The sequence below is a fragment of the Rhinolophus ferrumequinum genome, chromosome X, assembly GCF_004115265.2.
Source record: "Rhinolophus ferrumequinum isolate MPI-CBG mRhiFer1 chromosome X, mRhiFer1_v1.p, whole genome shotgun sequence".
Lineage (NCBI taxonomy): Eukaryota > Metazoa > Chordata > Mammalia > Chiroptera > Rhinolophidae > Rhinolophus > Rhinolophus ferrumequinum.
In genome coordinates, this window is record NC_046284.1 from 79,569,999 (window position 1) to 79,585,571 (window position 15,573).

Genomic DNA, 15,573 nt, shown 5'->3' on the forward strand with positions numbered 1-15,573 from the left:
CAAGTCAGATTAGGAAGAATAGATGCCACAGTTCTCTTCTCCCATGGGAGTATTCTAACTCTCACCATCTTTTGTGAAGGAGAAAAAAAACTTTCGTGAAGGAGAAAAAAAACACAACACAAAAACCCCCCAAAATATGTATATATATATTTTATTTAAACATCCACTGCATTGTTTGATCACACCATGTACATATATATGTACATATATATGTACATATATGTACAGAAGTCACACAATGCCAGATCTGGTGAATAAGGTGGATGAGGACACACCATAATGTTTTTATTAGACAGAAATTTCCGTACCATAAGTGATGTGTGACATGGAGCATTGTCATGATGGAGATTGAAACCATTTGCCCATTTCATATTAATGTGTTGTTTGTGATCCATGATTTACAGCAAACTTTAAAACACACCTTCTCTTAACCATAGCTCACACCCGACTGACTGCACCAAACAAGTTGAAACTTGTCACACAGTTACTAAGGTTTGACATGCTACTTCCCACGTTGGCGATCCTTGCCTTTCCATTGGATGGCACTCAGCAGCAGCATTCACCTTATTATTATTATTTTTAATCACAATGGAAAGGCTCTGTGTCACACATCACTTCTGGTATGGCAATTTCTGTCAAACAAAAACATCACAGTGTGTCTGCCTCCACCTTATTCACCAGATTTGGCACTTTGTGACTTCTAGTTCTTTCCCAGTGTCAAAATGACCATGAAAGGTAAACATTTTGAATCGATTCAGGACATCAAGGGAGCCATGACAGCACAAGTAAAGACACTCACGAAAGAGGACTTCCAGAACTACTTCAGAAAATGGCAAGAATAATGGGATAAGTGTGGTTGAAGCAAGGGGGAGTATTTTGAGGGGAATTAATGGCAATTAATTGTCTTATTGTAATAATTTTTTTAATTTAAACATTCAATGCATTGTTAGATAACACCATATATATCCATGGTTCCACTTGTTCATAACCCTTAAATAGTTGCTATTTTTCTTCTATTTCCATCACTTTATTGCCATGTTTTCCCTGGGGAACCCAGTGACCTCTTATTACCCATCAAATGACATTGGGCCTTCTCCCTTGGCTTCCATGACACCATTTTAGATCTCTCCTACTCCAAAATAACCCTAGTGAAACTTACCTTCCATGGGGGATTGCATGGTTGTAGGTGCCTCAGTCTTGGTTTCAAGTAACTTTGAGGAGTCTGTAAGGAAAAGAAAGATCACTCAAGATTTTTGGCATCTTTGAGGGAAAAGTTGAATGCTCTAGGAAAACTGGGAAATAAATAAAGCCAGTAAGGTCCATACTTGGATCTGTCAACATTTCTTTCATGATTGTGGAAAGTTATGCGTTACCTGTTCATACTTCAAATCATTCTAAGGCAGGATTATTAACCCAGGGTTCATAGACACCCCCCCTCCCCAAGGAACGTGTAGCTAGAATACAGAGGGTCTTTCAACTTGCATGGGAAAAAACATGTTTTGTTTCTAACTTCTAACTAATTTTTAGTTGTTCATTCTCTTCAGAGATACTTAGGAAGTATTACAAAGAAGGTGGCTGTGGGTGATATCAGTTGAAATGGTAGAGTAATGACCTCCGAATATTCACCTTTTCACAAAAGCAATAAAATAACTAGCAACATTTTTCATAATAAACTTTTTTTTCTCAGAATTTGGGAAATTAGCCAAAAGTTTACATCAATCCAGGGAGCATTTATGGAAGAAAATCACCCCAGTCTTGTTAAGAACTGCAAGTTTTGTGGCATTTTAACTTACCCTAGCCTCATCACCTCTCCCAAGGCCAGTAGTAGCCTTGAGAATAAACACAATTCCAGGTGCTGGAGTAAGGAGAACAGATTTAATTTCCAAACAATTGTCATTATGGCTTGTGTTGTGGTTCCCTGAAAGCCCTGACTCAAAAGTCTTATCTTTATTGGTCTCCGAGTGCTAAAAATCTCCCTCAGGAGGGGAAAGAATTTGTCACACAGCTGCTTAAGGAAATGAATAACAGTTGACATAAACAAGAGACTTACCAAAGAAAAGTTAAAAGAAAAATTTGAGGAATGAAATGTCCATAGAAACTTTGAAAAGCTCTGACACATTCCTACATATCTAGAAGGCATCAGACATATGTAGGCCCGTGTGCATACTCAGGAAATAAATACATGAGAAGACCATAAGTTCCTACCTCTTGCTAGCCTTGAGGGTACAAACAACTCAATTAAAAAATGGGCAGAGGACATGAAAAGACATTTTATTAAGAGGACGTACAGATGGCAAACAGACATATGAAAAAATGCTCAACCTCACTAATCATTAGAGAAATGCAAATAAAACCTACAATGAGATATGACCTCACCCCAGTCAAAATGGCTATCATCAATAAATCAACAAACAACAAGTGCTGGCAAGGATGTGGAGAAAAGGGAATGCTTGTGCACTGTTGGGATTGCAGATTGGTGAATCCACTATGGAAAACAGTATGGAGGTATCTCAAAATTCTGAAAAATGGAACTACTTTAAGACCCAGCAATTCCACTCCTAGGTATCTATCCGGAGAAATCCAAAACTCTAATTCCAAATTTATGCACTCCTATGTTTATTGCAGCACTATACACAATAGCTAAGACATGGAAACAACCGAAATGCCCATCAGTAGACCACTGGATTAAGAAACTGTGGTTTATATACCACATATCAGTGAAATCATATGGTTTTCTGTTTTTTCTGTCTGACTTATTTCGCTTAGCATTATACTCTCAAGATCCATTCATGTTGTCACAAATGTTCCTGTATCATCTTTTCTTACCGCCGAATAATATTCCATTGTGTATATATACCACAACTTCTTTATCCATTCATCTATCGAAGGACATTTTGGTTGTTTCCATGTCTTGGCCACTGTAAACAAAGCTGCAATGAACATTGGAGCACACGTGTCTGTCTATGTAATTTTACTAACAATTTTCACCCCAATAAATTAAAAAAAAAGAAAGAAACTGTGGTACATTTATACAATGGAGTATTACACAGCCATAAAGAAGAATGAAATCTTACCATTTAGAACAATAAGGATGGACCTGGAGAACATTATGCTAAGCGAAATAAGTCAGACGGAGAAAGACAAATACCATATGAACTCACTTATATGTGGAATTTAAAGAAAAGAAATAAATGAACTAATCAGAAACAGTCTCAGAGATATTGAGGAAAAACTGAGGGTTGCTACATGGGAGGGGGCGTGGGGATAAGGGGGAAGGTGAGGGGATTAGAAACCACAGTCAGTAACCACAAGATTGCCACAAGGATACAAAAATCAATTTGGGGATGTAATCAGTAAGGTTGTAAAGATTTTATAGGGTATCCGATGGACCCTTGTCTCATGAGGGAGACCACCTCAGGGATGATGCCGATGCCTGAGCACTACACTGTACACCTGAAGCTAAAGCTGAACAATAATGAATGTAAACTACAATTATGTGTGTGTGTGTGTGTGTGTGTGTGTGTGTGTGTGTGTGTGTGTGTGTATGAAGCGGAATACAGCATTAGGAATAAAGACAGTGGAAATGTAACGGCTGTGTACGATGTCAGAGGGGTAGTGGATCAGGGTATGGGGGTTGTCACTGTGTGAGTGATATAAATGATAAATATCTATTACATTGTTTCGTGCACCTGAAACTAATAAAAAAAGTTAAGAAAAGAAAAAAGCAGAGGTTGGCAGAATAAATAAGAAAACATAATCCAACTACATTCCATGTATATTTAGGATTTAAAAACACAAATGGTTTGCAAATAAAAGGATGGAAAAAGATATGCTATGCAAACAGTAACCAAAATAAACCAGGAGTAGGTATACTAATATCCAACAAAGTAGACTTAAGGACAAAAATTGCTACTAGAAATCAAGAAGTACATTTTATAATTATAAAAGTATCAATCCATCAAGAGCTCCAAACAACAGAGCCCCAAAATGCAGAAGAGAAAAATTCACAGAATTTTAGGGACCAAGAGACAATTCAACAATAATAGTTTGAGGTTTCAATACTCCATTTTCTGCTTTGGATAGGACACCTAGACAATAGATCAGCAAGGAAATTGAACACTTGAAGAACACTGTTAAGTAAACGGAACTAATATACATATACAGAACATTCCACACAACAGCAGAATACACATACATCCTTTTCAAGTGCATAAGGAACATTATCCCAAATAGACCATATGCTAGGCTATAAAATAAACCACAGTAAATTTGAAATAATTAAAAAATTGCAAATTATATTCTCTGACCACAATGAAATGAAATTAGAATTAAATAAGAGAAGCAAATTATGGAAATTCACAAATACGTGGAAATTAAACACACACTCCTAATTAATCAATGGGTTAAATAAGAAATCATTAAGAAATGAGAAAATACTTTGAATATGACATCAGCAGAATGTTGGTGTGAGAGACCTCCAGGTTCATCCCCTTGAATTTGTAACAACAAGTTGGACAGGTGTAATTCAACAAAAGATTCTTTGTTCAACACAAAAACACATCTGAGAGATCTGCACATTGAGATATCTGATAGTAGGTGCATCTTAGTGAACAGCAGAAATTGGATAGGGGTGAAATGTCAGAGATGGAAGCCATCTGAAGTCCAGTGCTCACTGCAACCCCAGTGGACATGATAGCAGTGAAGGGTCAGGGTGCAAGCCCCACTGGGTAAACTGGAGGGGCAGACACAGCAATTGGGCTTGAGTGGCTGGCACACATTGTCGCTGGGCCCAGGGTCAGAAGTAGAGAAGCAGTGCAAAAGGTCCCAACATTCTACAGCCCACCATGATCAGAAAAAGGATTCCACAGACACAGGAACATGCCCATTCCATGCCCCTGTGGCCCACCCGGAAGTAAAATCTTCACTTGGTAGATCATGAAAGGAACTGGAAAAAATATTCCAGTCTAAGTGGTTGGTACTGATTGTGGCTAAACCCACTGGAGAGACCAGAGCTGCAGACATGTGAACCCACTTCCCACCCACTCACCTCACACTACTCATCCATTTAAATCTACAGTCCCAAAGTCACTCTGGGCACCAGGTGACCGGCTCTGCCTGCGCAATAAGCAGGGGACTCTTTGGTACAGCAGAGGACAACCTGGACATTACTTGGTGGGCTTAAGCCAAGACTGGCACTGCTTTTTGTTCTGCTTTGTTTTGTTTTGTTTTGCTTTGTCTTTATATCTTTGATATCTTTGCATGTGTCGAGTGGGGGTTATCGGGTGTTTTTATATGTGAATGTATTTGATTTTTTTCTTTGTTGTTGTTGTTGCTGTTGTGCTTGGTGATTTGCTTTGTTCTGAAACTGCCCTACCAGGGCCCAGCTTAAGAGGCACAAGATTCAACATATCCAGAGGCCAACTCCAGACCAAACCAGAATACTACCGGGTTTGACCTACAAGTCACACACCCAGAGGGAATTCTCTGCAGGCACTAGAGCCCATAGAGGCCAAACCACATTTAAGTTGTCAACCCTCACGCAGCAGAACGCCCTGCGGGGGGCAGAGCCAAGTCTCACAACGAGTCAGCCCAGGAGTTAACTCCACCTACTCACAAGCAAAAAGCAATTAAAGATCTTCTTGAACAGGACAATACACACAATACAAGAGACACCTTTGGAGCACACGCAGAGGAGAAGAACGATGTAGTGCAAGTCAAATATAAAGGACACATACTACATAAGATAACCTAGCAAGAACTAAGAACTCTAGGGGATCTACCTAATACATCAAAACAAACACAGAGAGTCAGCCAGAATGGGGAAACAAAGATACACGTCGCAAATAAAAGAACAGAAGAAACATCCACAACTGGAACCAAATGAAGCAGACGTAACCAACCTTTCAGAGACAGAGTTCAGAACACTGGTGATAAGAATGTTGAAGGAGCTTAGAGAAGACATAAAGAAGGATGTAGAAATCATAACGAACAACCAGTTAGAACTAAAGAACACAATTACCGAAATTAAGAACTCACTTGAAGGAATTACCAGCAGGTTAGATGAAGCAGAGGATCGAATCAGCAACTTAGAAGACAAGGTAGCAGAGATCAACCAAACGGAACAACAGAAAGAAAAAGGAATAAAAAACAATGAGGATGGCTTATGAGACCTCTGGCATAACATCAAGCGCAACAACATGCGCATCATAGGAATACCAGAAGGTGAAGAGAGGAAGCAAGGGATTGAGAACATATTTGAAGTAATAATGTCCGAAAACTTCCCCAACCTGATGAAGGAAACCAACATACAAGCCCAGGAAGTGCAGAGAGTTCCAACCAGGATGAACCCAAACAGGTCCACACCAAGACACATTATACTTAAAATGGCAAAGCTTAAAGACAAAGGGAGAATCCTAAAAGCAGCAAGAGAAAGACAGAGGGTTACATACAAGGAAACCCCCATAAGACTATCAAATGATTTTTCTAGAGAAATATTGAAGGCCAGAAGGGAGTGGCAGGAGATACTCAAAGTGATGGAAAACAAAGGCCTACAACCTAGATTGCTTTATCCAGCAAGGCTATCATTCAAAGTTGATGGAGAGATAAAGAGCTTTCCAGAAAACAATAAGCTAAAGGAATTTATTACCACCAAGCCAGCATTGCAAGAAATACTAAAAGGACGTCTGTAAATAGAAGAAAGATCAAAACAACCTAACTAAAAATTTAAAAATGGCAAAAACTATGTACCTATCAATAATCACTTTAAATGTAAACGGATTAAATGCTCCAATCAAGAGACATAGAGTGGCTGACTGGTTAAGAAAGCAAGACCCTTGTATATGCTGTATACAAGAGACTCACCTCAGAACAAAAGACACACACAGGCTGAAAGTGAAGGGTTGGAGTAAGATATTTCATGCAAATGGAAACGAGAAAAAAGCTGGAGTTGCAATACTTATATCTGACAAAATAGACTTTAAAATGAAGAACATATTAAAAGATAAAGATGGGCACTATATAATAATAAAGGGATCGATCTGACAAGAGGACATAACCCTAGTAAACATCTATGCACCCAACATAGGAGCACCTAAATATATAAAACAGGTACTGACTGACATAAAGACAGAGATCAACACTAACACTAACATAGTAGGGGACTTCAACACACCTCTGACAACAAGGGACAGGTCTTCCAGACAGAAAATCAATATGGAAACAACAGCCTTAAATGATACATTGGACCACTTGGATTTAATCGATATTTTCAGAACATTTCATCCCAATGCTGCAGAATACACGTTCTTCTCAAGCGCACATGGAACATTTTCCAAGATAGACCATATGTTAGGCCACAAAAAAAGTCTTGATAAATTTAAGAAAATTGAAATCATACCAATTGTCTTCTCTGATCACAATGCTATGAAATTAGAAATGGACTACAGTAAAAAAACTGGAAGACACACCAATTCATGGAGGCTGAATAACTTATTACTAAATAATGAATGGGTCAAGCAGGAGATCAAGGAAGAAATCAAAAGATATCTCGAGACAAACGAAAATGAAAACACGACGACCCAAAATCTATGGGATGCCGCGAAAGCAGTCCTAAGAGGGAAATTCATAGCTTTGCAGGCCTACCTAAAGAAACAAGAAAAATCACTAATCAACAGTTTATCTTCACACTTAAGGGATCTGGAAAAAGAACAGCAAAATAAGCCCAAAGGGAGCACAAGGAAGGAGATAATAAACATCAGAGCAGAAATATATGAAATACAAACCAGAAAAACAATACAAAAGATCAATGAATCCAAGAGTTGGTTCTTAGAGAAGATAAACAAAATCGACAAACCTTTAGCCAGACTCATTTAAAAAAAGATAGAGAGGACCCAAATTAATAAAATCAGAAATGAAAGAGGAGAAGTGACAACGGACACCGCAGAAATACAAAAAGTTTTAAGAAGTTACTATGAGCAACTATATGCCAACAAATTTGACAATCTGGAAGAAATGGACAATTTTCTAGAGGAGTACAACCTTCCAAGGCTAACTCAAGAAGAAACAGAAAACCTGAATAGACTGATTACCACCACGGAAATTGAATCAGTAATCAACAATCTCCCAACAAACAAAAGCCATGGACCAGATGGCTTTACAGGTGAATTTTACAAAACGTTCCAAAAAGAATTATCACCTATTCTCCTCAAGCTCTTCCAAAAAAATCCAGAAGGAGGGAAGGCTCCCAAACACTTTTTACGAAGCCACTATCACCCTGATCCCAAAATCAGACAAAGACACCACAAAAAACGAAAACTACAGGCCGATATCTCTAATGAACATAGATGCAAAAATCCTCAACAAAATATTAGCGAACAGAATTCAGCAAAACATTAAAAAGATCATACACCATGATCAAGTGGGATTCATCCCTGGTATGCAAGGGTGGTTCAACATCCGCAAATCAATTAATGTGATACACCACATTAACAAAATGAAAAATAAAAATCACATGATCATATCAATAGATGCAGAAAAAGCATTTGATAAAATCCAACAGCCATTTATGATAAAAACCCTTAAGAAAGTGGGAATAGAGGGATCATATCTCAACATAATAAAGGCCATATATGACAAACCCACAGCTAGCATCATACTCAATGGGGAAAAGCTAAAACCGTTCCCCCTAAGATCAGGAACAAGGCAAGGTTGCCCACTATCTCCGCTTCTATTCAACATAGTGCTGGAAGTTCTAGCCACAGCAATCAGACAAGAAAAAGAAATAAAAGGCATCCAAATTGGTAAGGAGGAAGTAAAATTATCATTATATGCAGATGATATGATACTATTTATAGAGAACCCTAAAGACTCCACCAAGAAGCTATTAGAGCTGATAGATGAATTTAGAAAGTAGCAGGATACAAAATTAATATTCAGAAATCAGTTGCATTTGTATATACCAATAATAAAACATCAGAAGGAGAAATTAAAAAAAAACAATCCCATTTACAGTTGCTCCAAAGACTATAAAATACCTGGGAATAAATTTAACCAAAGAAGTAAAAGATCTGTACTCAGAAAATTATAAGACACTGAAGAAAGGAATGAAGGAAGATATAAATAGATGGAAACACATATCATGTTCATGGATAGGAAGAATTAATATAGTTAAAATGTCCATACTGCCTAAGGCAATATACATATTCAACGCAATTCCTATCAAACTACCAACGACGTTTTTCACAGAAATAGAACATATAATCCTAAAATTTATATGGGACCATAAAAGACCCCGAATAGCCAAGGCAATCTTGAGAAATAAGAACAAAGTGGGAGGTATAACAATACCTGACTTCAAATTATACTACAAGATCATTATGTTAAGTGAAATAAGTCAGACAGAGAAAGATAAGTACCATATGATCTCACTTATTTGCGGATTCTAAAGAAAAGAATAAGTGAATGAACTAATCAGAAACAGTTTTGGAGACAATGAGGAAAAACTGAGGGTTGCTAGATGAGCGGGAGGGGTGGGGGGTGGGGGGGAGGGTGAGGGGATTGGAGGGCAATCGGTGACCATAGGATGGCCACGGGCTTGAAAATTAATCTGGGGAACGTAATTTGGTGGTTACCAGAAGGTAAAGGGGTTGGGGGGTGGGGGATGAGGGTGAGGGGGATCAAATGTATGGTGATGGCAGGGGAGCTGACTCTGGGTGGTGAACACACACTGTGATTTATGGATGATGTGATACAGAATTGCACACCTGAAATCTATGTAATTTTACTAACAATTGTCACCTCAATAAATTAAAAATAAATTAAAAAAAAAACCATATGGAAGCCAAAAAAAAAAATTATACTACAAGGCTACAGTAATCAAAACAGCATGGTACTGGCATAAAAACAGACACATAGATCAATGGAACAGAATAGAGAGTCCAGAAATAAATCCATGCCTATATGGCCATTTAATCTATGACAATGGAAGCAAGAATGTACGATGGGGTAAAGACAGTCTATTGAATAAATGGTGCTGGGAAACCTGGACAGACACATGCAAAAAAATGAAGCTGGACCACCTCCTTACACCATATACAAAAATAAATTTAAAATGGCTCAAAGACTTAAATGTAAGATCTGAAACCATAAAATACCTAGAAGAAAATATAGGAAGAAACTTCAGAGACATTACCCGGAGTAAGATTTTTACTGATATATCCCCTTGCGCGAGGGAAGTAAGAGAAAAAATAAACATGTGGGATTATATCAAACTAAAAAGTTTTTTCACAGCAAAGGAAACCATCAATGAAACAAAAAGGGATCCTACTGAATGGGAAAAGATATTTGCCAATGATATATCTGATAAGGGATTAATATCACAAATCTATAAAAAACTCACTCAACTCAACTCCAAAAAAACAAACGACCTAATTAAAAAATGGGCAGAGGACTTGAAGAGACACTTTTCTAAAAAGGACATACAGATGGCAAACAGACATATGAAGAAATGCTCAACCTCACTAACCATCAGAGAAATGCAAATAAACACCACAATGACATGCCACCTCACCCCAGTCAGAATGGCTATCATGAATAAATCAACAAACAACAAGTGCTGGCATGGATGTGGAGAAAAGGGAACGCTTGTGCACTGTTGGTGGGATTGCAGATTGGTGCAGCTACTATGGAAAACAGTATGGAGGTATCTCAAAAATCTGAAAAAGGAACTACCCTATATCCAGTAATTCCACTCCTAGGTATCTATCCAGAGAAATCCAAAACTCCAGTTCAAATATCTTTATGCCCTCCTATGTTTATTGCAGCACTATACACAATAGTTGAGACATGGAAACAACCGAAATGCCCATCGGTAGATGACTGGATTAAGAAACTGTGGTACATTTATACAATGGAGTATTATGCAGCCATAAAGAAGAAAGAAATCTTACCATTTGCAACAACATGGATGGACCTAAAGAACATTATGTTAAGTGAAATAAGTCAGACAGAGAAAGAGAAGTACCATATGATCTCACTTATATGCGGAATCTAAAGAAAAGAATAAGTGAATGAACTAATCAGAAACAGTTTTGGAGACAAAGTGGAAAAACTGAGGGTTGCTAGATGGGCAGGGGGGGTGGGGGTAAGGGGGAAGGTGAGGGGATTCGAAAACAATCAGTAACCACAAGATGGCCACTGGGTTTGAAAATTAATCTCGGGAACGTAATTTAGTGGTTACCAGACGGTAAGGGGGTTGGGGGGTGGGAGATGAGGGTAAGGGGAATCAAATATATGGTGATGGAAGGAGAACTGACTCTGGGTGGTGAACACACAATGTAATTTATAGATGATGTGGTACAGAATTGCACACCTGAAATCTATGTAATTTTACTAACAATTGTCACCCCACTAAATTAAAAAAATAATTAAAAAAAAGAAGTTGTGGTATATATACACAATGGAATACTATTTGGCGGTAAGAAAAGATGATATAGGAACATTTGTGACAACATGGATGTATCTGGAGAGTATAATGCTAAGTGAAGCAAGTCAGACAGAAAAAGCAGAGAACCATATGATTTCACTGATATGTGGTATGTAAACCAAAAACAACAAAAGAAGAAGACAAACAAAAGAGAAAGGAGAACTCATAGACACAGACAATAGTTTAGTGGTTACCAGAGGGTAAGGGGGGTGGGGGGTGGGAGATGAGGGTAAGGGGGTTCAAATATATGGTGATGGAAGGAGAACTGACTCCTGGTGGTGAACACACAATGGAATTTATAGATGATGTAATGCAGAATTGTACACCTGAAATCTATGTAATTTTACTAACTGTTGTCACCCCAATACATTAAAAAAAAAAAGAGAGAAGACACTAATTAACAGAATCAGAAATGAAAAAGGGGAAGTTATCACGGATGCCACAGAAATACAAAGGATCAGTGAAATCATATGGTTCTCTGCTTTTTCTGTTTGACTTATTTCTCTTAGCATTATACTCTCAAGATCCATCCATGTTGTCACAAAGGTTCCTATATCATCTTTTCGTACTGCCGAATAGTATTCCATTGTGTATATATACCACAACTTCTTTATCCATTCATCTATCGAAGGACATTTTGGTTGTTTCCATGTCTTGGCCACCGTAAACAAAACTGCAATGAACATTGGAGCACACGTGTCTTTATGTGTAGATGTTTTCAGATTATTTGGGTAGGTACCCAGGTGAGGGATTGCTAGGTCATATGGTAATTCTATTCCTAATTTTTTGAGGAACCTCCACACTGCCTTCCATAGCGGCTGCACCAGTCTGCATTACCACCAACAGTGTATGAGGGTTCCTTTTTTTCCACAGCGTCTCCAACACTTGTTATTATTTGTCTTGTTGATGATAGCCATTCTAACTGGGGTGAGGTGATATCTCATTGAGGTTTTTATTTGCATTTCTCTGATGATTCGTGATGTTGAGCATTTTTTCATGTATCTATTTGCCATTTGTATCTCCTCTGCAATATGTCTCTTCAGGTCTTTGCTCACTTTTCAATTGGGTTGTTTGTTTTTTTCATTGTTATGTTGCATGAGTTCCTTGTATATTTTGGATATTAGCCCCTTATCAGAGGCACTGTTTTCAAAAATCTTCTCCCATTCAGTTGGTTGCCTCGTTATTTTGTCGATGGTTTCTTTTCTTGTGCAGAAGCTTTTAAGTTTGATATAGTCCCATTCATTTATTTTAGCTTTTACTTCCCTTGCCTTTGGAGTCAAATTCATGAAATGCTCTTTGAACCCAAGGTCCATAAATTTAGTAGCTATATTTTCTTCTATGCAGTTTATTGTTTCAGACCTTATGTTTAAGTCTCTGATCCATTTTGAATTCATTTTGGTACATGGTGACAGATAGCAGTCCAGGTTCATTCTTTTGCACGTGGCTTTCCAATTCTCCCAGCACCATTTATTGAAGAGGCTGTCTTTTCTCCATTGTTTTTTGCTTCTTTGCCAAAAATCATCTGTCCATGTTTATGTGGTTTTATTTCTGAAGTTCTCAGTTCTATTCCTTTGGTCTATGTGTCTGTTTTTCTACCAATACCATGCTTTTTTGATTATTGTAGCCCTGTAGTACGAGCTAAAGTCAGGGAGTGTGATACCTCCAGCATTGTTCTTTTTTCTTAAGATTGCTTTGGCTATTCAGGGTCTTTTGTGGTTCCAAACAAATTTGATCATTTTTTGTTCTATTTCTTTAAAAAATGCCATTGAGATTTTGATAGGGATCGCATTAAATCTGTATATTGCTTTTGGTATTATGGCCATTTTAACTATGTTGATTCTTCCAATCCATGAGCATGGAATGTCTTTCCTTTTCTTTGTGTCTTCTTCAATTTCTTCTAAAAATATCTTGTAGTTTTCAGCGTATAGGTCTTTCACATCCTTGGTTAAGTTTATTCTTAGGTATTTTATTCTTTTTGCTGCAATTGCAAAACTAATTGTTTTTCTTATTTCTTTTTCTGAGATTTCATTGTTAGTATATAGAAATGCAATGGACTTTTGTATGTTGATTTTGTAGCTAGCAACTTTATTATATTTGTTGAATGTTTCTAATAGCTTTTTGGTGGAGTCTTTAGGATTTTCTGTATATAGCATCAGGTCATCTGCAAAGAGTGACAATTTAACTTCTTCATTCCCAGGTATTCCCATAACTTCTTCATGCCTTTTATTTCTTTCTCTTGCCTGAGCAATACAGTCTTAGTAGGCAACTTTAACACCCCATGGAGAAAAATGGATAGATCTTCCAGACAGGAAGTCAACAAGGAAACAGAGGTCTTAAATGGCACATTTGACAACATGGATTAATTGATATTTTTAGAACATTTTACCTCCAAAGCAGCCAAATATGCATCCTTTTCAAGCGCACATGGAACGTTTTTCCAGTGCAGACCACATGTTAGGCCACAAAACAAGTCAGAATATTTTTTTTTTAATTTGAGAATTGCTAAGATTGTAGCAATAAATTTAAGACAATGAAACCATGTGAAGCATTCTTCTCTGACCACAGTGGTATGAAATCAGAAATCAATTACAAGAAAAGAAACTGAAAAAATCCAGAAACACATGGAAGCTAAATTACATGCTACTAAACAATGAATGGGTTAACACTGAGGTCAGGGAAGAGCTCAAAAGATATCTTGAGACATATTAAAATGAAAACACAATGACTCAAAATCTATGGGGCAAAGAGAAAGCAATTCTAAGAGGGAAATTCATTCCAATGAAGGTCAACATCAAAAAACAAGAAAAATCTCAAATAAACAATCTAACATTATACCTAAAGGAACTAGAAAAAGAGCAAAAACAAAGCCTGTAGGGAGTAGGACACAAATAATACAGATCAGAGCAGAAATAAACAAAATAGAGTCTAAAAAATAAAATACAAAAGATCAATTAAACAAAAAGCTGGTCCTTTGAAAAGATAAACAAAATTGACAAACATTTAACCAGACTTATCAAGGAAAAAGGGAGAGAACCCAAACAAATAAAATCAGATATGAAAGAGAAATGACAACTGATACCAAAGAAATACAAAGCATTGTAAGAAAATACTATGAACATTTATATGCCAACAAATTGGACAATCTGGAAGAAATGGATAAATTCCTAGAAACACACAATCTTTCCAGACTGAATCAAGAAGAAACAGAAAATCTGAATAGACCAATTACTACTAATGAATTTGAAAGAGTAATCAAAAAAATCGCAACAAACAAAAATCCTAGACCAGATGGCTTCACAGGTGAATTTTTACCAAACATTCAAAGAATGAATACCTATCCTTCTCAAACTATTCCAAAAAATTCAAGAGGAAGGAGGGCTCCCAAGCTCAGTTTTCAAGGTCACCATTACGTTGATTCCAAAACGAGACAGAGACAAAAAAAAAAAAAAAAACAACAACTTACAGGCCAACATCCCTGATGAATATAGATGTTACAATTCTCAACAAAATATACTTATTAGCAAATTTATTTCAGCGATACATTAAAAAGTTCATACAACATGATCAAGTGGGGTTTATTCCTGGGATGCAAGGTTGGTTCAATATCCACGAATCAATTATCGTGACACACCAAATAAACAAAATGAAAGATGAAAATCATAAACTCAGTAGATGCAAGAAAAATGACAAAAATCAGCATCCATTTATGATAAAAACTCTCAGCAAAGTGTGAGTAGAGGGAACACACCACAACATCACAAAGGCCATATATGACAAACCTACACCTAACATCATACTCAATGGGGAATAGCTAAAAGCATTTTCCTTAACCTCAAGAACAAGACAAGCATGTCCGCTTTTACCACTTTTATTCAACATAGTATGGGAAGTCCTCGTTACAGCAGTCAGACAAGAAAAAGAAATAAAAGGCCACCAAATTGGACAGATAGAAGTAAAACTGTCATTATTTGCAAATGACATGATACTGTATATAGAGAACCCTAAATATTACACCAAAAATATTAAAACTAATAAATTAATTCAGTAAAGTAGCCTGATACAAAATTAATATTCATAAATTGGTTGTATTC

At 37.1% G+C, this 15,573-nt stretch overlaps 1 protein-coding gene across 2 annotated transcripts in view; it reads right to left on the reverse strand.

Moving 5' to 3' along the window:
• Positions 1-15,573, reverse strand: part of VSIG4 (V-set and immunoglobulin domain containing 4) — a 31,773-nt gene that overhangs the window by 5,622 nt on the left and 10,578 nt on the right. For both annotated transcript variants that reach the window (XM_033118438.1, XM_033118448.1), the window contains one exon: positions 1,160-1,222. In XM_033118438.1, the coding sequence (XP_032974329.1) occupies positions 1,160-1,222 (63 nt within the window). The remainder of the gene's footprint in view (positions 1-1,159; positions 1,223-15,573) is intronic.